A 23,654-nucleotide genomic window follows, 5' to 3' on the forward strand; every position below is an offset into this window, starting at 1 on the left:
GAGAGAGGGTTGAGAATGGTCAGATTGAGGTGGAGCATGTTCCGAGAACTGAGCAGAGAGCAGACATACTCACCAAAGCTTTAGACAAGAACAAGTTCAGAGTCATGAGGGATCTTCTGGGAGTTCAAGACTTGGTGAAACAGAGCTTCAAGCTTAAGGAGGAGATTGTTAGAGTAAGCTTGAAGAAAGCCTGAAATGTAACTAGTCCTAATCCTATTGTGTTTATGAGAATAAAGAGATAAGGGTCTAAAAGTCTAGGAGTTATCTAGGTTGTGAGGATTCCTATTAGGATTAGGATTAGCAAAGTCTTATATAAGGATGTGTTGAGTTGTGACACCACTTATGAGGTTTTGTGAGAAGAGAGTTTGAGAACTTAAGTTTTGAGAGATTTTCTTAAGTTAAATAAAAGTGAGTTGTGCTTTTAATTCTTGTGTTCTTACAAAATTTCTATTCTAGATTTGGTATCAGAGCTGAGAAATTTAAAAAAGAAGGTCCACGAGAAAACAAATATTTAAGTTGAGATATGCATGGACATGGTCCTTGAATTTGAATAACATCTATCTACCTCAGGTTGTATTTGATCGCACTATTACAAAATTGATAAAGAGGTCAATATACGGCACACACATTAAATTTTTTTTAAAAACTAAGTTTGTTTTCAAAAGTCCGACACTTCCTCACATTAAGAAAGCTTCCAAATAATAATTGGTCAGTTGGGATGTCTTCATATTTCTTATGCAAACTTGGTTGAATAATATACACAAATGTGGCTAAAACTATAGTATAAAGTATATAATAAACCAAGGTGTCGTAGTCTTTTTGAACCAATTTGTTTTTTTTTTTAAAGAAACTAATGAAAATTTGTAAACCACGCGTCCGTTAGTGGAGAAAAATATAAAGGCTGCTTCTAATTTGAGGATGATCTGTTGCTTCCAGAAACTTCTCCACATTTTTCGTATTCAAAAAATAAAAATAAAACGCGGTCAAGATCATGCCACGTGTTATTAACATGACGTGGCATCCGAGGTGGCACAACCTAAGTTCCCGTAATTGATTCTCCCCACCTTCATTATTTCTGTTTCTAGTGAGTCAACTCGTTCTCTTTTGTTTCTCCGTTACATAGATTCTCTCTGTTACTTACTCCTCTTCTTTACGAAACGCGATTTTTTCGTGAAACTCAGATCACTAGATTTTGTCGCTAAAGGTTTTGTTTTTGGATTTGTGTGTGTTTTATGGTGGTGATTGTGGATTTGGAAGAATCTGTGCAATGAATGGAAACAACGGAGGAAATGTTTCGATTGGGGAATGTAAGACGACTGTAGTTTACATGTACGGTTACTTACCAGGAGCTTCTTCGGAGAAATCCCCTATTCTCTCTCCTGTTCCCGTGCGTTTACCTGCGGCTGTTCACGGTGGAGATTCGGAAAGATGTGTTCGGCGGCAGTTGTGGATTCGCTATGGCTATTTCAGCTTACTAAAAGATCATAAATTTTGGATCTTTACCATTTACAAAAAAAAGGTGTGTTTTTTTTTTTTTTTGGATTCTTACTGATTTTGTATGTTGGTGGGTTTTGGTTTTAGAGAAGGGAAAACTTATAACTTGGGGTTCTACTGATGATGAAGGACAGAGCTATGTGGCTTCTGGAAAGCATGGGGTAAACTTCTTTTTAAGATGTGAAATGTTTGTCTCTTCTTTTCAACCTCTTTTTATTACGAAATTGATTCCATTTTTGTTTTTTGTTCTTGAATACGATTGGTTTAAGGAAACTCCAGAGCCGTTTCCTCTTCCCACGGAGGCTCCTGTTCTTCAGGCTTCTTCAGGATGGGCTCATTGTGCGGTTGTTACAGGTAATTACTGGCTAGCCTCTACTTCTCTACTGCTTTACACTAGTCTATGTTTGGAGTTTTATGGTAGAGTATTTGGTCAACTGAAAGATGAAATGGAGTAATGACACTTGTACCTATGTCTTTTATTCATGACTTGTGTGTTGGTGTCTACAGATGCTGGTGAAGCATTTACTTGGGGTTGGAAGGAATGCATTCCATCAAAGGATCCTGTTAGGAAGCAGCAGAGTGGCTCGAGTGAGCAAGGTGAGATCGGTTCGGATATCTTTGGTTTTAGTTGTGTTATTTGTTTACTGTTGATATGGTATATTGGTATGTTTGAATTGTCATAGTGAGTCCATCATCACAAGGTTCAAATGCAGCCAGTGGTATGACACTGCAGAATGAGAATCGGAAGGGAGGGGAGGAATTGGTAAAGCGGAGGCGGGTTTCAACTGCCAAAGATGAAGCCGAAGGCCTTTCACTTGGAGAGGACTTCTTTGCTATCACACCTTCACTTGTGAGTGTTGGCCTTGGAGTGAGGATCACCAGTGTTGCTACTGGTGGTAGGCATACTCTGGCCTTGTCAGGTGAAGTTGAATAAACGACTTCTTTACAAATCCGAGATGAAGCTGCTACCTTGTAGTTGAAGATTCATTTGAGGATGATCATGTTTTTGCGGAAGTTTCAGATATAGGACAGATTTGGGGTTGGGGATATGGAGGCGAAGGGCAATTAGGATTGGGTTCCCGTATTAAAATGGTCTCGTCTCCTCATCTAGTACCTTGCTTTGAATCCCCTGGATCTGGAAAAGAAAGATCTTTCACATTGCATCAAGGAATAACAACCACGTCTACTCAAGTTTCAAGAGAACCTGGTCGGCAAATAAAGGCTATTTCTTGTGGAGGTCGTCATAGCGCTGCAATTACAGGTCCATTTTCTTTTCTGAGTGTTTCCTCTGTACATTTCTGATCAAACTCGTATGCAATGAAAGAAAAGGAGGTTACGTTGCAGTGTATGTATTTCCAAAGTTGGTAGTCAAGACTAGTTTAAAACACTTTGTGATGGTTTGATTGCTCGTCCTTCCTAGTTGCAGATACTGGAGGGTTAATAACTTTTGGCTGGGGACTCTATGGACAGGTGAATGTTATACAACGTAGCAATATTTGTCTCATTATCTAGTTGACTAAGCTTTTGACGTTAACTGCATTCGGTATAGCCTCTCCATGTGCTCATGCTCACTCAACAATTTTCCTGTATCTAGTGTGGCCATGGAAACACAAATGATCAGTTAAGGCCCATGGCTGTGTCATCAGTGCAGAGTGTTCGGATGGAAAGTGTAGCAGCTGGATTGTGGCACACTATTTGCATCTCTAGTGATGGTAAAGTGTATGCCTTTGGTGGAAACCAATTTGGTCAACTGGGAACTGGCACTGATCACGCTGAGGTAACATCTCTTGTAATCCGAAGTTTGTAAACCAATTCTGGAAGTCTTGTGCAGTACATGAACCGAAACATTAGGTTTTACTTAAAAATTGTATCATCTGTCTTCTGATGTAGATGATACCGAGGTTGCTGGATGGCCAGAATTTGGAGGGCAAACACGCAAAAGCAATTAGTTGCGGCGCGCGGCATAGTGCGGTTTTGGCAGGTATGGTTTTTAAATGTTAATGGCAGAAAGGGACCTCTCTGAACCGAATTGAGCCCTAGCAATTTGTTTTCAGTTGTTTTAACGAGAAGATACTAAAGAGCCCTAGCTTGTGAGATGCTGTAACTTGTATTCAGGTCTCCTTTTGTATTGTTTTCAGTATTAATTTGTGGCCTCTCTTTAAGTCTTTCAAGAGAGAAAAAGTCATCTCCTTGTTTTGAAACATGTAACATGTTCGTGAAACACTTTGCATTCTATGATAAATGCCTGATGTAGATTGCCCTTTCTGATTCGAGTTCAATTTTGTGATGGAGCTACGAACTAACTACTAAGTGTATTCTTGATTTTGCTGATTCGCACTGTGATTTTTGTTTCTGCAGAGGATGGTCGGTTGCTATGTTGGGGATGGAACAAATACGGGCAGGTACGAAGTTGTTCTGTTTTGCTTTGCTAACCGGTTATGTCTTAGTATCACTGTATTTGTACAAAAAGTATCTCATTTGCATCCCTCTTGTTACTCAACAGNTTAAATGTTAATGGCAGAAAGGGACCTCTCTGAACCGAATTGAGCCCTAGCAATTTGTTTTCAGTTGTTTTAACGAGAAGATACTAAAGAGCCCTAGCTTGTGAGATGCTGTAACTTGTATTCAGGTCTCCTTTTGTATTGTTTTCAGTATTAATTTGTGGCCTCTCTTTAAGTCTTTCAAGAGAGAAAAAGTCATCTCCTTGTTTTGAAACATGTAACATGTTCGTGAAACACTTTGCATTCTATGATAAATGCCTGATGTAGATTGCCCTTTCTGATTCGAGTTCAATTTTGTGATGGAGCTACGAACTAACTACTAAGTGTATTCTTGATTTTGCTGATTCGCACTGTGATTTTTGTTTCTGCAGAGGATGGTCGGTTGCTATGTTGGGGATGGAACAAATACGGGCAGGTACGAAGTTGTTCTGTTTTGCTTTGCTAACCGGTTATGTCTTAGTATCACTGTATTTGTACAAATAGTATCTCATTTGCATCCCTCTTGTTACTCAACAGTTGGGTCTAGGGGACACGATCGACCGGAACATTCCTACACAAGTCCAGCTGGATGGCTGCAGACTGAGGAAAGTAGCGTGTGGATGGTGGCATACATTGCTACTAGCAGATTCACCCACTTGAGATTTCCAAACCAGGCACCAGATCCTCAATAAAACATTTTCGTGTTTTCGCCACATTAGGTGCCTATAGATTTGACAGAAGTTGTACATACATGCTTTTTGCTATATGTGCTTTCTTCTTCAGTATTTCCCTGTCTTCATGTTTTTCTTAGGGAGAGGGCTTTGACTTTGTATTGTGTAACATGGGGAAATTTCAGAACACTAGAATAAAATACTGATTGGTATGAAGGATCTTTAGGTTTCCTTAGATTTGGTGTAAAAACAATTGGATTTTTAGATTGGTAAAGAACAATAAGTCAGTGTCCTGCTTTGTACTGTCTTAGTCACAACACAGCACTTCACTTCTAGTTCTATTTCACTTATCAGAAAAAAGTCATGCATTCAGTGTTAGTTGTGAGACTATGTACAATGGTTAGCAGATTCAACACCCTCCACCTCAACTTTTAATACTCCACATCAATTTCTCTTTCTTCCACATAATCATTCAACATTCAATTCAATTATAACTTCTCCAATGGTTATGTTTAATAAAATTCAACACCTTACCCTACTATTTTATATTTCTTTATTTTATTTTAATTTATGATTTATGATTACATATCTAATAATAATTATCAATTAAAACTAAATTAAGATAATTTTAAAATTAATTAATTTCTATATAAATTTATTTATATTGTAATTCATAATTAAATTTTTTTGTTTTTGTAAGTAAAATGAAGAAGGTTAAACATACACAAACAAAAAAATTGGTCCAAAGAAAATTGAAAATTCTAATAAAAATAGATATTTTTCTATTTCCAAATAAAACAAGACTAGTCTCTATTTATAGATTTTTTAAAATCATGAATTTTGATGTACTTTTTATTTTATAAAAAAATAAATTAATGTAAGATAATTTAGCTAAAATAGTTAGGATAAAATAAAATCTCACAAAAAACAAATGGATACAACTCATTCACATCTTTTTCTCTCATATTTCGCCATGTGTCAATGTAGGTCCCGCTTTTTTTAGATTCAACTCAGTTTAATACACGTATGATTTTTAGAAATTTCAACAGGTCCATTGCATGAATTAAACAGTTGAAAAATTTATTCAACACCCTCATTGTACATAGTCTGAGTGACTACTATAATTTTTTTCAAGAGTTGGGAGCATCTACTAGTTACAATCAACCACGTAATGACACTAGTCTGATAGGTTTAGTAAACTGCCGAGTTGAAAAGGATGATTGGGGAATCTTTAGTATATTCCATGACAAGCGTAGATCCACGGTAAAATATATAAATATACATCGAATCACAGCTAACTTGTGACTAAAATTTTTAAAATAATAACTGTCGTGTACTTCCATTAAGTTTTTTATTTGAGTTAAACAATGAAACAACTAGTAAAAAAGAAACAAGTGTCACTATAAGTGCAGTATAATAATGTTGTAACTACTGTATAATACGTTGGAAGACACAAGGCTTCACATGGACGCACTAGCAAACGTCAGTAAGATAGATGCTTATTGGCTAACTTAACATGGATGTACAAGCAAAAGTCAGTAAGATTACTATTTTTTTGGCGACTAAAGATCATTTAATTACATTTTGCTTTTAATTAGACATCTCTTCTTGTTTTGCTACATAGTACATACAAATACTACTAGCTAGTATTTAAGAGATTGTTGCGTTTTCTAAAAAGATAACTCAACTATGGTACAATACCTATTTAGAATGGATTGACGTAGAGTGAAAAAGTGTTATCTAAGATCTGTCGTAAACTTACTGTTTTCTTTTTTTGTAAGTCCAAATTTTAATTTTTTTTTTTTTTCCAAATTTTAATTTCATCTCTGTACTGCTGTACAAATAATTTATTTTATGACTACTCATAATATTAATGCCTTGTATGAGGAATGGTTGTGAAAACGCATCCTTAGCAGAAAGACTATTCACCCACGACCCACGAGCCACGATCAGTCCGACGTTTCGGGAAACCAGATTTGTAGTGCAAATATAAAAATAGTAAAATCACAAAGAACAAAAGAATGAATATTATACGTTAAATGTTACTAATAAACTATATGCTTGGGTTTATTGGCACTGTAACACATTATAACCGGCCAGTTGGCTTCTGCACTTACAAGCATAAAGAAATATATTCCTCGGATACACAAAACTTTTATTTTGGTCAAGGATTATATCATTCAATTAGTGTAGTAGCGACCTGGGACCATATATTTTTGGGGCGAAATAACCAAAAAAAACAAGTGAAGAAAAAAATTTCTATAAATTTATAGGTAACTAACTTTTTTACTCACAGTCACAGTCGTAAGAGCTGGTCAGGTTAATTCCGATGTGTAATACTCGTATTTGGAAAAGAATCTATATTTCCAAACTGTATATTCCACCAAAATTTTAGAACAAATGGACACGTATAGTGCACGCAATTAAAAAAAAAACATCTTCCACATGTATTCTCCTTGTTAACGAAGTAAAAAAATTCAGAATTTTGGGTCAATTCAAGATATCAAAACACAGCTTTTAATGTACCCCCTGATGCAATCGGGAACATTAAATCTATCTACTTGACAAAAACAATACACTATTTTATAAAAGATGAAAACGGAAATCATAGTACACATGCAGCTAATATATCACACACACCCTGAGAAAAGCACCTGCCCATAATAAAACAAAAAAAAATGGAGCTTCCATGGCTATCTCTCATCACCCTACTCACTCTTTCTTTACTCCTTTCCTTCTCTTCTTCTACTGTAAAAGCTTTCAAACGATGCCCTAACTGCGGGTCCACACAAGTCCCATACCCGCTAAGCACTGGACTAGATTGTGGCGATCCAGATTACAAGATCAGGTGCGATGAACGTGGTTCCCTATGGTTCGATACGCTCAACGGATCAACCAATCCGATCAAAACAATTGACCCGTCAGGCCAACGGTTCGTTCTTCGTCCACCCGGGTTCGAGCCAAACAGATGTGTATCGGTCGATATTAAGTACCACGGTATTCAGCTAGACCCGAACCTTCCTTTCAACGTTAGTAGTAGTAACACGGTCATAATCATGAATTGTACAAAAGATGGTCTAGATTCGTACAGCTCTCAAGGGTTTAACTGCTCAGACAATAGCTTGTGCCACAAGTTTCTCAACCAGAATCTCGAAGCACGAGGCAAGTGCCGAGGCGTGTCATCGTGCTGCTGGTATAAAACCGGTGCATCGGTTAATACTTATAAAGTTTACAGAGCTAGGACAGATATGTGTTCAGCTTATCAGAGTTATATGAATCTGGATCTGCTTATGCCGGTTAGTAAATGGGGTGAACCGGCCGTTGAAATACTGTGGGAAACCCCGAGAGAACCGGTTTGTAAGATTCAGGGTGATTGCAAAGATTTGGTGAACTCGGTTTGTTTAGGCGATTCTACGAATTTAGGACAGAAGAGATGTTTCTGCCATAAAGGGTTTCGATGGAACTCGGTCAACGCAGTATGTGAAGGTCCGGTCCGGTTTTGTGATTTGGTTTTTTTGATTTGTGTCTTTTCTTTAACTAAATGAAAAAATTGTTATTTGTTTATGTAGTTAACCGGTGTTCTAAGGGAAAGAAATGCAAAAGATGGAGCAATTTACCTTTAATTGGAGGTAAAACCGGATCAGATTCGGTTTGGTTATTTGGTTTATTATCCAAATCAATTTGGATTCAAGCCGGTACGGTTCGATGTTAAACTAATTAGTTTCGGTTATTGAACAGGTTTAACCGGAGGTGTAGGGGCAATATTGATCGCCGGATTCGTAATGAAGATGATGATCATCTCAAAGCAGAATCGGATAACCGCCAGAAGCCAATCGTGGGCGAGCGTAAGGAAACTACACCGTCACTTATTGACTACAAACAGTACCGGACTCGATCGAATCTTCACCGGCAAAGAAATCGTCAAATCAACAAACAATTTCGCCAAATCGAACCTCCTAGGGTTCGGCGGATTCGGCGAAGTCTTTAAAGGAGACCTCGACGACGGCACCACCGTAGCCGTGAAACGAGCTAAGCTAGGGAACGAGAAGAGCATATACCAGATCGTCAACGAGGTTCAGATCCTCTGCCAAGTTAGTCATAAGAATCTAGTGAAGCTTCTCGGATGCTGCATTGAATTAGATATGCCGATACTAGTTTACGAGTTTGTCCCTAACGGAACTTTGTACGAACACATCTACTGCGGCGGAGGAGGAGGAGTATATGATCCTTTGCCGTGGCGGCGACGTCTCATGATCGCTCATCAAACGGCTCAAGGACTTGCTTATCTTCACTCATCAGCTACACCGCCGATTTATCACAGAGATGTTAAGTCAAGTAATATATTACTAGATGAGAATCTTGATGTTAAGGTTGCTGATTTTGGATTATCAAGATTAGGTGTGAGTGATGTGAGTCACGTTACGACCTGTGCGCAAGGGACCTTAGGGTATTTAGATCCAGAGTACTATCTTAACTTCCAGTTGACTGATAAGAGCGATGTTTATAGCTTCGGGGTTGTGTTGTTCGAGTTGTTGACTTGTAAGAAGGCGATTGATTTCAATAGAGATGAGGAAGATGTGAATTTGGTTGTGTTTGTTAGGAAAGTTTTGAAGGAAGGGAGATTGATGGATGTGATTGATCCTGTGATTGGGAAAGGAGCGACGGGGATGGAGATTGAGTCGATGAAGGAGCTTGGAGTTTTGGCGGAGCGGTGTGTTAAGGAGACGAGACAATGTCGACCAAGCATGAATGTTGTAGTCAAGGAGATCGATAGCATTTTACACGGAATTTAAAAGTTTGTCAAAAAAACGACGTTTTGTTGTGTCGTATGAATGTACATTTGTTTTCAAAAGATGTTGTAGTTGGCAATTGGAAGAAAGTTTTGTAAAACGGATCAAAGATTTACACTCATCAAGTTTTGATTACTACTTATAGAGCTCAGTGAATATAAACATGGTTATGAGTATTCTATAAGTAAGGTGTGGTGGTTAAGACTTAAAAAAGAGATAGATTGATTTCAAGAAACACTGATGGATTCGATTTGAAACACTGATCTCAAAACTACAAAGATGTTCTCAACATTCCAAGAAGAAAAACACAAAGGTGGGGTTTGTTTTCGAAACTAAACGGAAGCTAAGATCCAGAATGTGACATGAGAAGAAACAGCGATTTGGATCCAAGTGACGAAGGAAAGGGCTACAGCTACTTCATACCTAAGACATGGATATTGGTTTTGACTTTGAGTATTGCAATACTTGATATCTTTTTCATATAAGACTACAACTCCTGCTGATGAACATGCAGCTGCAAGTGATAACATTGCAGTCACCTGCAAAACAAGAATAAAACAATTCAATTCCTTCAAAAAAAGATCATATCAGGAACATTGCATTTAATGTAAAAACCCATAGAAATGTGGTGCATACCCAATCACCAACGACGAATAAGCTAACCAAGATTGGATTTTGGAGATCTTTTTTGCCCCTGAGAGCATAAACATCAAGACAAGCTAGCCCAAAGCTCCACAGCAACTGAAGACCCATTGATGCAATCAAGTAGCTGGAAACAAACCCAAAATCCAAACAACATCAACAAGACTTCAACTCAAATACATTGCAGAAAATTTCTATTACCATTCTAGCTAAATCCGCCATCTAAGCGAACGAAACAAGGTTTAAAGAAAAAACAAAATCAAACACTTTACCAAAAAGCAGTGTGAACAGAGAACTCTTTCGCAGAGACCATAACCCCGATTGAAGCCGCAGCTGAAGCACATTGTCCGATTCTGAGTAACAAACCACACAAAGTTCCCGGACCTCCGAAAAGCTTCTTCATTTTTTTTTGTTCAATCAATCAACAACGATTCCAATATCTCTTTCCCAAAACCCAGAAATTTCTGCTTAAATCAGTGAGGACAAAGAGGAGACAAAATCGAGGAAAAAAAAAAAAAACCCTAGTTTTCGCAATTGGAAAATAGCTACATTTGCTTCAGGAGAGATTTTGGCGGGGAAAAGCAGAGGAACTCCATAGCTAGCTAAGTTGAAAGAAGAAGAGGATGAGATTTTTGAGTCACCTACCTACTAAATAGAATTTCCCAAAACGGCTTAGATTCGATATTAAGCTTCTTCCTTCTTTCTTTTCTCCCTTTGACATTGTTTTTTGCTTTTAGTGGACTGAGTGAGAAGAACCTAGCGTCCTACGTGGCGGACAGATTTTTTTTGTTTAAGGTAAATATGGAAACAAACTTTTATATTAACTTAATTAATTGGTTTTTACCTTTTTTTTTGTTTTTTATCATCTAACAAACTTCATTAATATGAACCAAAAGTATACAAAATTAGTAATAAGATTACAAATACAATCAATGGTTTGTGTAACAAAGAAACAAAAGCAAATACTTAATCATCTTTGTTATTTTCATCAATCTGATGTGACTATCTTGCTTGGGAATCATCTTCTTTTTATTGATGAAATACCGGTAACGCATTCGAAAGTCCCATGTAGCGATCAATCTGTTATATCGCATAACCTTCAAATTGATCGAAACTCTCTTAAAGTAAGAGATATCATTGATCTTGATTGTACTTAAAACTCATTTCTATTGATATGGCCTATGCCGTCTTCTGGTTCTCTTATTANATTGGCCATTCACTCCTCTGCAACATATTGTTTCCATGGTGATTTACGTGTTGGTCATTGCTTACATATCAAATCCGAGTGGATTTGTATTAATCTTCGAAACGTCCGGAGTAGATTATATGGACGTCCGGTAACAATCACATAACTAACATATGATGTTATTACATTTTACTTTTTACGTAATTTTGTTAAACAATTTAATTCTACTGTCTGAAAGTAATTTCATTTTTGAGTTTTGTGTCTAAAATACGGAATATTCACTTTTAAGGTGCGACACAAGTCTTTTATTTATTTGATTAAAAACATATTTGAAACATCCGTAGGCCCAAAACCTAACCAATGAGTTAACTATTTTTGATCAATATATGGGCCAAACAGGCCCAAATTAGACGTGAAACCTGTTTTTCTGAATTAGGTCAAATATAAATACTACTAATATCATCTCTCTCGAGATTACGGCTCCTTGTACTCACTCATTTTTAGGGTTTCCAGAGATCGGCAGATTTTGACATTCGCACAATCATGACGACTCAGATCAGCAAGAAGAGGAAGGTTCGAATTCTGATTTCATTTTTTTATTTTTACATTTCAGTAGATTTATCTCGCTGCATCGTATTGGAACTGTTTTGAGTAACTCTGTTGAGATTTTCATTTGTAGTTTGTAGCGGACGGTGTCTTCTACGCTGAATTGAACGAGGTTCTGACCAGAGAGCTTGCAGAGGATGGTTACTCTGGTGTTGAGGTTAGGGTTACTCCTATGAGGACTGAGATTATCATCAGGGCCACCCGTACTCAGAACGTTCTCGGTATGTTGAATCTGTTCTTCATTTTTGGAAATTAGAAATCATTTAGGAACTTGTGTCTGTGGAGATCTGATTTAGGATAGTTGTTTGGATACAGGTGAGAAGGGGAGGAGAATTAGGGAATTGACATCACTTGTCCAGAAGAGATTCAAATTCCCCCAAGACAGTGTTGAGCTTTATGCTGAGAAGGTGACCAACAGAGGTCTCTGTGCCATTGCTCAGGCTGAGTCTTTGCGTTACAAGCTTCTCGGTGGTCTTGCTGTTCGTAGGTATGCCATTTCTGTACTTTGTTTTAGTTGGATACATCATTTGAGATTGTTAACTTACTACTAGCTTGTATAAGCATTCACCGAACCCTTAATAGTTATATGTTTAGTATAGAGTAATTGTAATAGATGTCTTTCATATATAGAACGGTATTGCATAAATGTAATGTCTATATCTACTGAACAGGCAGTTGATACATAAGGTTTCAACTAGGTTCTAAGTGTACACGAGTTTCCTGGTCAAAAGATTTATACAAAGATGTTAATGTTTGCAATTATTCTATGTTGTACAGGGCTTGCTACGGTGTGTTGAGGTTTGTTATGGAGAGTGGAGCTAAGGGATGCGAGGTGATTGTAAGTGGAAAGCTCCGTGCTGCACGTGCTAAGTCGATGAAGTTCAAGGATGGTTACATGGTTTCATCTGGTCAACCAACTAAGGAATACATTGACTCTGCAGTGAGACATGTTTTGCTCAGACAGGTAAGTATCCTTCCCAGATGTTGGTCTAAAGTGAATAAGTAATTCAGCAGTGCGTCTAATATCTAAAGGCTGGTTAAACCGCAATGTGCAGGGTGTGTTGGGAATCAAGGTGAAGGTTATGCTTGATTGGGATCCTAAGGGCATTAATGGACCAAAGACACCATTGCCTGATGTTGTGATCATTCATGCTCCAAAGGATGAAGATACCAGCTACCCAGCTGCTCAGGTTTCTGCTCCGGCTGCTCTTGCTCCTGAAGCTCCACTTACAGCCGTAGATTACCCTGCAATGGCCTAGAAGAATCCCTTCCTTTTACTAGTCGATGTGATTTTGTTTTCAACTGTTCTTCCTCTTTTGACAGTTTGTAGCTTCTCGTATCTTCGAATCAGACACGCTCCTCCCCCCAAATCTTTATCTAAAGTTATCTCAATTTCCCAATGTTGGAAAAAACTTCATAAATCATATTCTCTATTATTTATTATTCATACGTAAATTTTCAGAATATTATACGAATAAATTGTATTAAAATTGTTGAAATTGATCATCTAACGTGGCGTTTGGATTAATCCACGTGTTCGATATCTAGCCGTCTAGAAATGAAAACTCCGACGATTTTCCCGCTCTGTCGACTCTTCTTCCTCCGACTTATAGTAAAAAGGGTCACGAGAGAGATCTAAATCGCAATCACTAAAGCTCTGACAATGGCGGACGAACTCGGATTCTTCCAACTCAACACCGGAGCAAAGATCCCATCGGTCGGTCTCGGAACATGGCAAGCTGCTCCTGGCGTCGTTGGAGACGCTGTGGCCGCCGCTGTGAAGGTTCGTGTGTGATTTTTCGTTCTCATTTAACTGATCCTTAGTAGATGTTCAAGGTTTGATTCCAGATCTTAACAGCATCATTTTCGTTTTTTTTTGCAGATTGGGTATCAGCATATTGATTGTGCATCAAGATATGGCAATGAAGTTGAGGTTAATCCACTATCCACCGATCTGATTTTTTTGCATCTCTGGCAAATTTAGAATGTAATGGCGTTTTAGGTTCTTCATTATCTTCTTGCCTGTTTGAATTACACGGGATCTGAATCTTGTCTACATCATGTTTACACGGGATCTGAAGCTTGATGCTCTTTGGTAGAACAGTTTATTATTTGGTATGATCGTTCTTATTGGATTTTGTATGTAATCCTCTTTTTTGGGAATTGACAGTGGCACACATTGTTTTGTTTATCTTCTTCTTAAAAAGCTTTACATTTTTGGAGGATTGATGGGGAGTTATTTGATATAAACTGTTGTCACATTCTTTTGATGTGTACATTCTACTTTCGCTGTGGAGATAATGAAAACTTTTTCCACCTGCAGATTGGGAAAGTTCTTAAGAAGTTGTTTGAAGATGGCGTTGTCAAGCGTGAGAAGCTGTTCATCACTTCAAAAATCTGGTATTTTGTCCATAACGTTTCATGTTTTCTTACGATTTTCATTTTCCCTCGAGTCTGCTTAGCCTCTAACCTTTTATCACCTACAAATTATGCCATGACATGACAGGCTGACTGAACTCGATCCTCCGGATGTACAGGAGGCATTGAACAAAACTCTACAGGATCTGCAGCTTGATTATGTTGATTTGTATCTCGTAAGCATGACTCTTTTGAACAAATGCTAATTTTATGATTCTTAGTTTTTTAACCTTGATTTGTTCTTACAAAACTAGTTGGATCTTTTTACTTGTATTTTGATTGGTTTCATTTGATCTTTTTTTTCAAGATGCATTGGCCTGTTAGGTTGAAGAAAGGCACTGTGGAGTTTAAGCCTGAGAACATTATGCCTATTGATATTCCTAGCACATGGAAAGCGATGGAAGCACTGTATGATTCAGGCAAGGCACGAGCCATTGGCGTAAGTAATTTCTCAACCAAAAAGCTCTCAGATCTCGTGGAGGCTGCTCGTGTTCCTCCCGCTGTAAACCAGGTGGAATGTCATCCTTCATGGCAACAACATAAGTTACATGAGTTCTGCAAGTCCAAAGGGATTCACCTATCAGTAAGTTTGAATACACTAACATGTCCAAATCATTATAGAAAATCAGAATTTCATGCTTATACACTTATGAATTTTGATTGTGGCAGGGATATTCTCCACTGGGTTCTCCTGGAACAACGTGGGTGAAGGCCGATGTTTTAAAGAGTCCGGTTCTGGAAATGGTTGCTAAAGAACTCGGAAAGTCTCATGCACAAACTGCACTTCGATGGGGACTTCAAATGGGTCATAGTGTACTTCCCAAAAGCACAAATGAAGCAAGAATCAGAGAGAATTTTGATGTATTGGGATGGTCAATCCCAAAAGAAATGTTTGACAAGTTTTCCAAGATAGAGCAGGTAAGTAAAAAGTGTTAAACTATAAAGTATAAACCATGTCTCTGCAAATTTAGAATCTATGAGAAGTCTAAACATCATTTATTTTGGCGTTGCCATATGAATCTTCTTCCTTGTGCAGGCTAGGTTAGTCCAAGGCACGTCGTTTGTTCATGAGACGATGAGTCCTTACAAGACACTTGAAGAGCTTTGGGATGGTGAGATATGATGAAATCAAGACGTCTTTTGTTTGAATTTTAAAGTTTTAACCATTTTTTGTTTGAAGATGGAGAAAACTATGTTCCACTGTTTTATACTTTAATCGAGGGAAATAATGTGTAAACGATTCAACTTTTCAATAACAGATACACCAGGCAAGTCACTAAGCATTGTGGTGGTCTATGATAATCATAAACAAAAATTAGACTGTAATAGAATTTGATTCCACTGGCCTCAAAGCCTAATAATAAATATCTTTCATAAAACCATCAAGAAAAAAATCCAAAACATGAATTCGCATGTAGAGAAAACTAACGAAGCCACATTACTAAATGAAAACCTCAAAAAAGCAAACTAAGAGGCCGAGCTTTTTGACTTGTATCTCTCACTGTTGTTTAGCTTCGACCTTCTTCTTCTGCCAGAGCCTGTCCACGCCACTGTCTGCGTCTCCCTGCAGATTCAATTAAAAAAGACTATCAATGATCTTTGTTATCACAACTGTGGAAGATTAATTCAAGCAATTTGAAGTAATCCAACAAACCTGAGCTCTAACGAATCCGCAGAGAGCAAAAGTGGTGAATTGGCCGGTGTAAACACCATCAGCATCAAGGTGACCAATGTTAAGCTGAACAGAAGCGTGATCCTTTGATGTGATCAATCTGTTTGTTGCCGAGCTGAATTAAAAAAAAAAAACAGAATCAGCTTAGTACTTAGTTAAGAAAATTAAGCTTAATCTATATTAATCAAACGACGTAGAGAACAGAGAAAGCTGATAATACCATTTTCTTGGAATGTAGAGCTCTGTGACCTGACCTTCTTCGTTCTGCATTTTTACAGATTTGGCTTGAAGGATCTGAGCAGTTTAAACAAACACAAAAATTAATCAGATGAGCAATAGAACAAGTGATTCATAAAAGATAAATACATAAGATATCAATGGAAGAAGCAGACTAAGACTCTTTAAGGATAAATTCTCACCTGTGATGAAGAAGAAGAAGAAGAAGTATCTGAGATCAGTTTGGCGGCGACGAAGATGAAGCAAAAATGGTCAGTTTATTGTATTTATAGTTGCGAGCTCTTAGGGTTTGCTTATTTCACAATGACTACTATACCCCTTTATTATGTTTTGTCCAATAAACCGATCCAATTAGAGCGAGGTTTTAAATTGAAATCGAACCGAACTACCAAAGGTTTTTAAACCAGATTAAACCGACGGTTGTTAATTGTTTTTTATACCATCATCGGCATTCGGAATCGTAACCAAAGTACAAACCTAAACAGAAGACTGGTTCGGTTTGGATATTCAGATTGAAAATTGACTTAAAATTGGTTTCAAATGTCTGATTCAGCTGATTGATTTTTCCAGATTTGCTTGCATATTTTTTTTTTCTTTCAAAATGGTTTTTTGTAGACAGTTGATAAAATGACACACAAATAAATCACCATATACTCCCATAGAAAAATTGGTGTTTACATATCGAAACAAAGTAAGAAACCAAATTAGTCTAATGATTTTGACGGTAAAGTTTAAAGAACTCTACACAAGAAGCACCTTCATCAAAAAGCTTATTATTCTGTCCCGAAACTGCGGTCACCAGCGTCTCCAAGCCCAGGTATTATGAACCTATTTCATTGTAAATACACAAGGAAATTAATCTTCATGAAGCTAAAAACCCAATATCGAAAACGTGAACTAGCATATCTCTGACTTACCCATTTTCATTGACTTCTGGATCGATCATTCCAGCATATACATGTAGCCTGAAATATGTTGCAAACAGCAACCAAACAGTTTAGTAAAGAGTTAAAACCAAATGTCAAACAAGTGGAGAGTTGATCTTTTGCTACTGAGATTACCCAGGGAATTTCTCATTAAGCTTCGACAGTGCAGGAGGTGCAGTACACGCACAAATCTGCAATCAAAGAGGTACCGGAAAAAATCAAACTACTTGAGGATATTAGGTAGCCAAGATTTCTGACAAAAAACTGCTTTATATATATATATATATGATTACCACTTTGATTTGCTGAACAGACAAACCACGTTCCTTCAATAGATCCATCGCCGCAATTATGGTACCACCTAACACACAAATAAACAGTGTTTTTTAAGCATAGAGAAAAAAACCAAGCTGTTGCTAAAACCTACACTTCTAGCTATGAAACATTTTGGTATTACCATATTATCATGTACAATTGAACATCAAACCTTAATTACACTTCTAAAATGGAGGAGGCTAAGATGACTAAAACTCATTACATTACAAGAATTGATGTAAGACTTTCTTACCTGTGGCAATCATTGGGTCGACCAAAAATACTCTCGAATTCTTGGGAAATTCATCAGGCAACCTTAAAGAAGATGTATCAAAAGCTGTTAATGTAAAACCCACTTCAGTAAAACTACATAATGCTGCAGAGAAGTCCTTACTTGTTAAGATACACAGACGGCAAAAGTGTTTTCTCATCCCTACTTACTCCTGGCAAATAGGATAAAGCACGAGGACATCACATCATAAGCTACTAGATAAGAAAAGTCTTCATGTTTGACATCCTCGAACAAGAAAGTACTTACCTAAATGATACACTTTATTCGCAGGCAAAACTGAGGATGCATGTTCTGCAAGAGCAAGACCAGCTCTCAATATCGGAATAACCTACACAAGAGACACAAAAACCAAGTGTCAGTTGTATGTTTTTACATTTTGAGTTTGAGAAAGAAAGTATAAAGAGAGGAAGAGTTGGAGGAATTAAACGAACCGCAATAGGCTCTCTAGGATCAATGAATTCAACAGAAGCAGGACCCAGTGGAGACATTATTTCTCCAACAACAGTTGGCTTCACAACACACAGACAAAGAAACAAATAAGCAAAAACCAGAGAAAACGAAATCAAGAAAAAGAGATGTGAAACGGTTTACTCACCAGCCACTCTCGTGATGCTTCATACATGAGTAGTCTCCCTAGTTCAGCCATTGCATTCCCTAAGATAATTTTAAAAATAACTCAATCTTTAAACAGCAAACAGAGCCTTGTATAGTAACAAAGTCATATTCAAACGCAATTGAGCAGATAATATAGTCTAAGAGCTAAAGAATGGTCACTAATTACAAGAATTAGGATCCAACGAATCAGAAATTGAATTCAGTTCTACATGCATCTCTCTACTTGGGGGGTGGGGATAAAATCTTATCTACTCACTGAAGATAGGACAAGGAGTCTGGTCATTTCTCAGAACAGAGATCCAATGTTTGATCAACGGATGTGGTGGCACAAACACCTGAAACCCATAATCAAATCAACATAAACTAAAAAAACTCCAAAAAAATCTAAAACTCAATCCGAGTGTTTTTGTTTTTGTTTGTTTACCAGCATCCTGTTGCTTCCGTTGATGGAACCTTCCGACGCCGCCATTTTAGCTCTGACTCGAATACTCCGCCGGGAAACAGACGAAGAAGAAGAAGAAGCACTGACCAAATTCTATACAACAAAAATTCGACAAAATCAAAAATATTCAGTTTGAATATACAAAAAAGCGTTTCACTCGGAAAGCGAGCTAAGGAATAATAGAATATATTTATATATATACTCGAGCGAGAATCGGGGAGAAATTAAAGGAGAGGAAAGAGGACGAAGGATTAGGGTTTAGGCGGCTGCTGCATTGTTGTTGTCGGGGACTAAAACGCAGCGTATCAGAACCACTCCTGAGGAGTGTGTTGTTAATTGAGTACGCCATTTTCGTCGATGTTCCCAATCTGGTTAGATTGTTTTTACAAAGACGATAGGGCGGGCGAACTTAAACCGGCTCTCAATTAAGTAGTATCGTACCGAAACAATTTTCTATCTTATTCTTACGGCCCATTGGGCTTTTTTATTTATTAAAATACACTAGTAAATGTCTTTTACTCAAGAATTGTAACTCACTAATCTAGCTGTTTCTCAATATATAAAAAAAAAAAACAGATACATAACATAAATGTTTACTATATAATTTGAAACAAATCTATATAAATAATAAAAAAATTTGTAGAAAAAAAAAATGAGAAGCATTACCAGTGTAGTTGAAGCAAATGTGATGTTTTTGAAGAAAAGTGTATTGTTTGATGAGAAAGTATATGAGACAGCTTATTTGTTTATATAGAGGTGTATATTTACAATCTTTTTTTTAGGATTAATAATTAATTCTATACTTTCCTTAATTGTGGAAGTTTTTTTCAAAAAAAGAAAAAAAAATAATCATTTTTCTTTTAGATTTAGTAACTTTGTAAATTCTTTATGATTACATCTTTACAGTATTAATAATTAGCTGTATCTTCTCTTAATTATAGAAGTAAGTTTTTCTTTTAGAATTAGTAATTTATAATTTCTTTATAATATATTTTTTACAGTATTAATAAATTAGCTGCATAATTCTCTTAATTATAGAAGTAAATTTTCTTTTAGAATTATTAATTTTATAGTTTCTTTATATAGAAGTAAATTTTCTTTTAGAATTATTGTGATATTGTATAATTTCCTTATACTAATGGTATTGTATAATCTTAAGAGTTAAGATCAAATTTATATCTACTTTGATAACCAAGTCTTATAACTGATTTTTCTTTTTATTTAAAGAAGGATTTTGTATATATATAATTATATATTATTAATATTTATTAAGAAGATATCAAGATATATACAAAATCTTAAAAACAATAGTATTAAGTAAGATAGAGACCAAATTTTGCAAAAAAAATTTGAACAGGTTTCTATAAGTTTACACCACATATACATAACTTTACACTGTAGTAGAGATCTCCAATGTTATATTATAAACACACATGATTGATTACACAAATTCACACTGTGATAGAAGACATAATGGTTCCAAACTCTGTATATATTTTACTGTTTCAAATAGTATCTGAGGTCTTCCGCGTTGGGTTGGTCCCTGAGTTTAGCCATTGCTCTCCGTTCGATCTTCCGAATCCATTCTTTGCTAACTCTAAGAAGCTTCCCAATCTCTTCAAGGGACTTGGGCCTGTAGTCTTGAAGACCATAACGTAGAACCATCACTTGCTTCTCTCTTGGCTCTAGCCCTTCTAGAAGATCATGTAAGTCTCTCCTCGCGCTTTGCCTCATCACAGCCTCCTCTGGACTCTCCATCGTCCTGTCCGGAGTAAATTCCTGCATGCACGGGAAAAAAATGTTGAGTGTCAAAATCGAACCAAACTGAGCAGAAAGACCAGCACAAATCTAAACTGAACCAATCTTTATGATAAACCTGATGGTAACAGTATTTTCATTCCATACTAAACTAAACAAATCTTGGTTCTTGATCGATAGACATTTCTCAAAACCAAAGATTGTGCCAACTATACAGTAAAACCGAATCCTTAGTCCTCCACTCCCGACATGAATTGCTAAAAATATCAATAGTTTCAGCACATTTTGGTCCAAAACGACATACCAGGAATTTTGTAGAAAAGCAATCTCCGACTTTTGTTTCGATTGAACCGACCACCTTTAGGCATTGGTTAGCTCCTCGAATCTTCTTCACCGACAGGCCTGTTAGTTTGGAAATCTCCTCATCCGCCGGATATTTTATCCCATGGCTCGTTTTCAAGGTCTTACGAGCCTTTTGGATCTGATTGATAGTTCGGATTATTGATGCCTGCCAATAAAACAGAAACGATAAAGGAAAACAAGTGAGCTATGTTGAAAATGAGACAAAACTTAGATAAAACAAGAAAAAGGGTCAAAAAATCAAAATGCACGCACAGGAATATGGACGCCTCTTGCATGCCGTGACACCATCATGGACATTGATTTTCTTATCCAATACTGCACATATGTTGAAAACTTGTAACCCCTTGTGTGATCAAACCTCTCTGCTCCTTGTAACACCCCCACATACCCTGCCTGCAAAACCCACATATAAGAACCAAAGGAACTGGAATCACCAGTTTTAAAACTTTACACTTGCAAAGTTTCATCATTTGTGTACCAAACAGTATAATGAAACCAAATCAGAAGTTTCCTATCTGTTCTTTCTGTAATCATAATCTTAAAGCTAAAAGATAGAACTTGTGTAGGAGTCTTAATATAACTCTAAGGAGAGAAGATGAACCTGAACTAAATCTTCGTGGGCGATTCCCAGTCCACGGTAATTTCTTGCAAGAAAGAGAACCAAAGACCGGGTGCTTTTCAACAGTTCATCTCTACAGTACCAACCGTAATGTAGATTACGCATCAGGAGTTTCTCGTTCATCCCAGCTGCTTCAGCCCAACAACTCAAACTCGCTACCTTACCACTTTCTTCCTCCAACTGCGTTCTGATTCTCTCCATGTCCGCCACTATCTTCAAAAGATACATGAGAGTGTCATAAGAATTTCTTGTTAACTAAAAGAGAACAAAGGAAAAGGTAAAAAAAAAAAAAGTACAGAAATATTTCACACTGAACCTTGACTCCTGTTGACATCTCAGCCTCGTTTCTAGAGATCCTCTCTCTTTTCTTTCTATATTTTGGTGGTCTTCTCACTCTAGGGACATCAATAATGTTCCATGTGGTTCTTAACCCGGTTGGCAAAGAACCCTGATCATCACCATTCTCACTTCTAGCTATCTTTTTCAATTTCCTTCTGGATGATACAAAGACATGCTGCTGATTCGGTGCTGTACCCACCAACTCATTTGTGTCAGATAAGCATGAGGTTACTGAAGAACAACGAGACCTAGATAGACAGGTTTTGAAAAACTCAGCAGCGCCCAACTTGCCCATTTGCAACATAATATCTCTTTCAATTCTTAAAGAGTCCAAGGCAAGAAAAGTTTCCTCTAGTGCTAAAAGGTTCTTTGCTAGTAAATTGTATTGCAACATGCTACGAGAAGTATATGATTTTTCTGCAGAAGACATTTGTTCTCCAATATTTTCCTGAAAAAAATGAATACCACCACTAAGGAAAAAGAGAGCATGAAAATTGTGTTCATCTGCAGTGAAACTTTCAATACACACACACCTTAGAATCTTGGAGTTCAACATAGAGATTACTTGATCTTGTGTAAGGAGTTGCAGATGCGCAGGCACATGCTCTAAAAGGATCTTTCTGAGTATAAATTCTGCTTTCCTCTTTGAGTGAGGATAGAAACGACCATCTCGTTGGAACCACAGAAGTCATTGGAATTCTAACTGAAGCGGATCAAGTAACAGAGAGTAATCAAAATCACAGAGAGAAACATTTGCAAAATCGATGACAAGAGGGAGCCTAATCATACTAGAATCTCTCGAAATTGGGAGAGTAAGTAAGTACTCACCAAAAATAGGGAAAGAAGTTTGCTCACATCTTAAGAGGGAGAGCCAATGTTTAATCAAAGGATGTGGCGGTACGAAGACCTGGATTGGATCCAAATCAGAACTCAGAACATGTTTGAATGAAAGGGAAAGAGAAGAAGATAGTGTTAAAGTTACCAGCATAGTATTGGTCGATGCCATAGTCGATCGGACCAAGATACGTGGCCGAGAAGAAGAGGAAGACGAAGAAGATGATGAAGAAGAAGAAGAAGAACCAACAATCTACAGATATAATCAGAAATCCAAAATAAAAGAACAATTAGCTCGAGAGAGTGGGCACACGCGCGTCTGTTTGTACAGATGATGTATGAGTGTACATGTAGAGAGAGAGAGAGAGAACACACCTGTTTGGGAATGGGGAAAGAATTGAAGGACGCCATTGATTGACGCAGTGAACGAGCGAGCGAGGAAGGAGATATAGTGTTGTGTGTAATTGTATGGTTGTAGTAGACCACACTTTTTTTTTCTTTTTTTTTTTTTTTTTTTTTTTTTTTTTTTTTTTTTTTTTTTTCTTTTTTCACTGTTATAAATTTGTATGCCAAGATTTACAGAAATTTTAAAATTAATATTTTAATCAATTTAAAGGAATGAAATATTGAAATGTATATTTTCCTATTAAGTTTCTTTTATTAAAAAAAAAAAGAAAAGAAAAATAATCTACAATCACAAAATTAAAGTCAGAATTTGGACGAACCGGAAAAGTTCAAACCAGACTGAACCGTCGAATGTCTAGACCAAGATTATGCGTGGTAACTAAACGGAGTAATGAAACATGTGGTGAACATGATGAATCCATTGCTGGTCATGATTACAGCACAATTTGGAAATTGTTTACATAATAACATTTGTATAGAAACAGACTTTTAACTGTTTTCAATATTCTTGTAGTTTGTTATTAGTACTTGCTAGTATTATTTTGACGAC

The 23,654-nt window shown here is 36.9% G+C and overlaps 8 protein-coding genes across 9 annotated transcripts; 4 read left to right on the top strand and 4 right to left on the bottom strand.

Moving 5' to 3' along the window:
• LOC104711957 (ultraviolet-B receptor UVR8-like) lies at positions 1,936–3,523 on the top strand. The gene is made up of 7 exons (XM_019230044.1): positions 1,936–1,945; positions 2,002–2,091; positions 2,178–2,414; positions 2,516–2,755; positions 2,921–2,964; positions 3,089–3,271; positions 3,385–3,523. Exons 1-7 carry the CDS (start codon positions 1,936–1,938, stop codon positions 3,493–3,495), a joined length of 915 nt encoding a protein of 304 aa, XP_019085589.1. The 3' UTR covers positions 3,496–3,523.
• On the top strand, positions 7,324–9,568 carry LOC104711959 (wall-associated receptor kinase-like 15). Its single transcript, XM_010428742.2, has 3 exons — positions 7,324–8,131; positions 8,215–8,274; positions 8,384–9,568. Exons 1-3 carry the CDS (start codon positions 7,324–7,326, stop codon positions 9,436–9,438), a joined length of 1,923 nt encoding a protein of 640 aa, XP_010427044.1. The 3' UTR covers positions 9,439–9,568.
• LOC104711960 (CASP-like protein 5B2) lies at positions 9,661–10,810 on the bottom strand. Its single transcript, XM_010428743.2, has 3 exons — positions 10,350–10,810; positions 10,072–10,204; positions 9,661–9,974 (listed from the first exon to the last, which is right to left on the bottom strand). The coding sequence occupies exons 1-3, from the start codon at positions 10,478–10,480 to the stop codon at positions 9,768–9,770; spliced, it is 471 nt and encodes a 156-aa protein (XP_010427045.1). The 5' UTR covers positions 10,481–10,810; the 3' UTR covers positions 9,661–9,767.
• Positions 11,722–13,293, top strand: LOC104711963 (40S ribosomal protein S3-2-like). Its single transcript, XM_010428746.2, has 5 exons — positions 11,722–11,836; positions 11,943–12,090; positions 12,185–12,356; positions 12,647–12,833; positions 12,925–13,293. Exons 1-5 carry the CDS (start codon positions 11,807–11,809, stop codon positions 13,126–13,128), a joined length of 741 nt encoding a protein of 246 aa, XP_010427048.1. The 5' UTR covers positions 11,722–11,806; the 3' UTR covers positions 13,129–13,293.
• Positions 13,406–15,711, top strand: LOC104711962 (aldo-keto reductase family 4 member C11-like). The gene is made up of 7 exons (XM_010428745.1): positions 13,406–13,652; positions 13,752–13,802; positions 14,193–14,269; positions 14,376–14,463; positions 14,595–14,870; positions 14,957–15,205; positions 15,324–15,711. Exons 1-7 carry the CDS (start codon positions 13,533–13,535, stop codon positions 15,408–15,410), a joined length of 948 nt encoding a protein of 315 aa, XP_010427047.1. The 5' UTR covers positions 13,406–13,532; the 3' UTR covers positions 15,411–15,711.
• LOC104711961 (40S ribosomal protein S21-2) lies at positions 15,611–16,469 on the bottom strand. The gene is made up of 4 exons (XM_010428744.2): positions 16,379–16,469; positions 16,180–16,253; positions 15,942–16,074; positions 15,611–15,851 (listed from the first exon to the last, which is right to left on the bottom strand). Exons 2-4 carry the CDS (start codon positions 16,227–16,229, stop codon positions 15,786–15,788), a joined length of 249 nt encoding a protein of 82 aa, XP_010427046.1. The 5' UTR covers positions 16,230–16,253; positions 16,379–16,469; the 3' UTR covers positions 15,611–15,785.
• Positions 16,825–19,186, bottom strand: LOC104711964 (uracil phosphoribosyltransferase, chloroplastic-like). The gene is made up of 12 exons (XM_010428747.2): positions 18,989–19,186; positions 18,769–18,879; positions 18,601–18,679; positions 18,325–18,383; positions 18,161–18,238; positions 17,976–18,057; positions 17,832–17,880; positions 17,691–17,752; positions 17,416–17,483; positions 17,258–17,313; positions 17,114–17,161; positions 16,825–17,024 (listed from the first exon to the last, which is right to left on the bottom strand). Exons 1-12 carry the CDS (start codon positions 19,133–19,135, stop codon positions 16,970–16,972), a joined length of 894 nt encoding a protein of 297 aa, XP_010427049.1. The 5' UTR covers positions 19,136–19,186; the 3' UTR covers positions 16,825–16,969.
• On the bottom strand, positions 20,121–23,181 carry LOC104711965 (RNA polymerase sigma factor sigC-like). Of its 2 annotated transcripts, none has more exons than XM_010428750.2 (9): positions 23,075–23,181; positions 22,848–22,952; positions 22,721–22,772; positions 22,399–22,568; positions 21,843–22,313; positions 21,509–21,739; positions 21,160–21,300; positions 20,849–21,052; positions 20,121–20,565 (listed from the first exon to the last, which is right to left on the bottom strand). In XM_010428750.2, exons 1-9 carry the CDS (start codon positions 23,108–23,110, stop codon positions 20,284–20,286), a joined length of 1,692 nt encoding a protein of 563 aa, XP_010427052.1. In that variant the 5' UTR covers positions 23,111–23,181; the 3' UTR covers positions 20,121–20,283. The 2 variants fall into 2 exon arrangements, with proteins under 2 accessions (XP_010427052.1, XP_010427051.1); XM_010428749.2 differs by having other exon boundaries at positions 22,694–22,772.

The sequence above is a fragment of the Camelina sativa genome, chromosome 9 (assembly GCF_000633955.1).
Source record: "Camelina sativa cultivar DH55 chromosome 9, Cs, whole genome shotgun sequence".
In the NCBI taxonomy this organism is placed as follows: Eukaryota; Viridiplantae; Streptophyta; class Magnoliopsida; order Brassicales; family Brassicaceae; genus Camelina; species Camelina sativa.

What these genes read in the sequence shown, in the direction of transcription:
- LOC104711962 (XM_010428745.1), top strand. Translation starts at nt 13,533, where the DNA reads ATGGCGGACGAACTCGGATTCTTCCAACTCAACACCGGAGCAAAGATC. An exon ending in ATTATGTTGATTTGTATCTC is followed by an intron (nt 14,464 to 14,594) that starts GTAAGCATGACT and finishes TTTTTTTTCAAG; the next exon opens with ATGCATTGGCCTGTTAGGTT. An exon ending in AGTTTTCCAAGATAGAGCAG is followed by an intron (nt 15,206 to 15,323) that starts GTAAGTAAAAAG and finishes TTCCTTGTGCAG; the next exon opens with GCTAGGTTAGTCCAAGGCAC.
- LOC104711957 (XM_019230044.1), top strand. An exon ending in GAGTGGCTCGAGTGAGCAAG is followed by an intron (nt 2,092 to 2,177) that starts GTGAGATCGGTT and finishes GAATTGTCATAG; the next exon opens with TGAGTCCATCATCACAAGGT. An exon ending in CTGGCACTGATCACGCTGAG is followed by an intron (nt 3,272 to 3,384) that starts GTAACATCTCTT and finishes CTTCTGATGTAG; the next exon opens with ATGATACCGAGGTTGCTGGA.
- LOC104711965 (XM_010428749.2), bottom strand. Translation starts at nt 23,110, where the DNA reads ATGGCGTCCTTCAATTCTTTCCCCATTCCCAAACAG. An exon ending in AGATGTCAACAGGAGTCAAG is followed by an intron (nt 21,740 to 21,842) that starts GTTCAGTGTGAA and finishes TATCTTTTGAAG; the next exon opens with ATAGTGGCGGACATGGAGAG. An exon ending in CCCACGAAGATTTAGTTCAG is followed by an intron (nt 21,301 to 21,508) that starts GTTCATCTTCTC and finishes TGGGTTTTGCAG; the next exon opens with GCAGGGTATGTGGGGGTGTT.
- LOC104711960 (XM_010428743.2), bottom strand. Translation starts at nt 10,480, where the DNA reads ATGAAGAAGCTTTTCGGAGGTCCGGGAACTTTGTGTGGTTTGTTACTC. An exon ending in TCTGTTCACACTGCTTTTTG is followed by an intron (nt 10,205 to 10,349) that starts GTAAAGTGTTTG and finishes GTTTGTTTCCAG; the next exon opens with CTACTTGATTGCATCAATGG. An exon ending in TATTCGTCGTTGGTGATTGG is followed by an intron (nt 9,975 to 10,071) that starts GTATGCACCACA and finishes CTTGTTTTGCAG; the next exon opens with GTGACTGCAATGTTATCACT.
- LOC104711961 (XM_010428744.2), bottom strand. Translation starts at nt 16,229, where the DNA reads ATGCAGAACGAAGAAGGTCAGGTCACAGAGCTCTACATTCCAAGAAAA. An exon ending in CTCTACATTCCAAGAAAATG is followed by an intron (nt 16,075 to 16,179) that starts GTATTATCAGCT and finishes TTTTTAATTCAG; the next exon opens with CTCGGCAACAAACAGATTGA. An exon ending in GCGGATTCGTTAGAGCTCAG is followed by an intron (nt 15,852 to 15,941) that starts GTTTGTTGGATT and finishes TTGAATCTGCAG; the next exon opens with GGAGACGCAGACAGTGGCGT.
- LOC104711964 (XM_010428747.2), bottom strand. Translation starts at nt 19,135, where the DNA reads ATGGCGTACTCAATTAACAACACACTCCTCAGGAGTGGTTCTGATACG. An exon ending in AAGCATCACGAGAGTGGCTG is followed by an intron (nt 18,239 to 18,324) that starts GTGAGTAAACCG and finishes TGTGTTGTGAAG; the next exon opens with CCAACTGTTGTTGGAGAAAT. An exon ending in ATCCTAGAGAGCCTATTGCG is followed by an intron (nt 18,058 to 18,160) that starts GTTCGTTTAATT and finishes TCTCTTGTGTAG; the next exon opens with GTTATTCCGATATTGAGAGC.
- LOC104711959 (XM_010428742.2), top strand. Translation starts at nt 7,324, where the DNA reads ATGGAGCTTCCATGGCTATCTCTCATCACCCTACTCACTCTTTCTTTA. An exon ending in GGTCAACGCAGTATGTGAAG is followed by an intron (nt 8,132 to 8,214) that starts GTCCGGTCCGGT and finishes TTGTTTATGTAG; the next exon opens with TTAACCGGTGTTCTAAGGGA. An exon ending in CAATTTACCTTTAATTGGAG is followed by an intron (nt 8,275 to 8,383) that starts GTAAAACCGGAT and finishes GTTATTGAACAG; the next exon opens with GTTTAACCGGAGGTGTAGGG.
- LOC104711963 (XM_010428746.2), top strand. Translation starts at nt 11,807, where the DNA reads ATGACGACTCAGATCAGCAAGAAGAGGAAG. An exon ending in GGTGGTCTTGCTGTTCGTAG is followed by an intron (nt 12,357 to 12,646) that starts GTATGCCATTTC and finishes TATGTTGTACAG; the next exon opens with GGCTTGCTACGGTGTGTTGA. An exon ending in GACATGTTTTGCTCAGACAG is followed by an intron (nt 12,834 to 12,924) that starts GTAAGTATCCTT and finishes CGCAATGTGCAG; the next exon opens with GGTGTGTTGGGAATCAAGGT.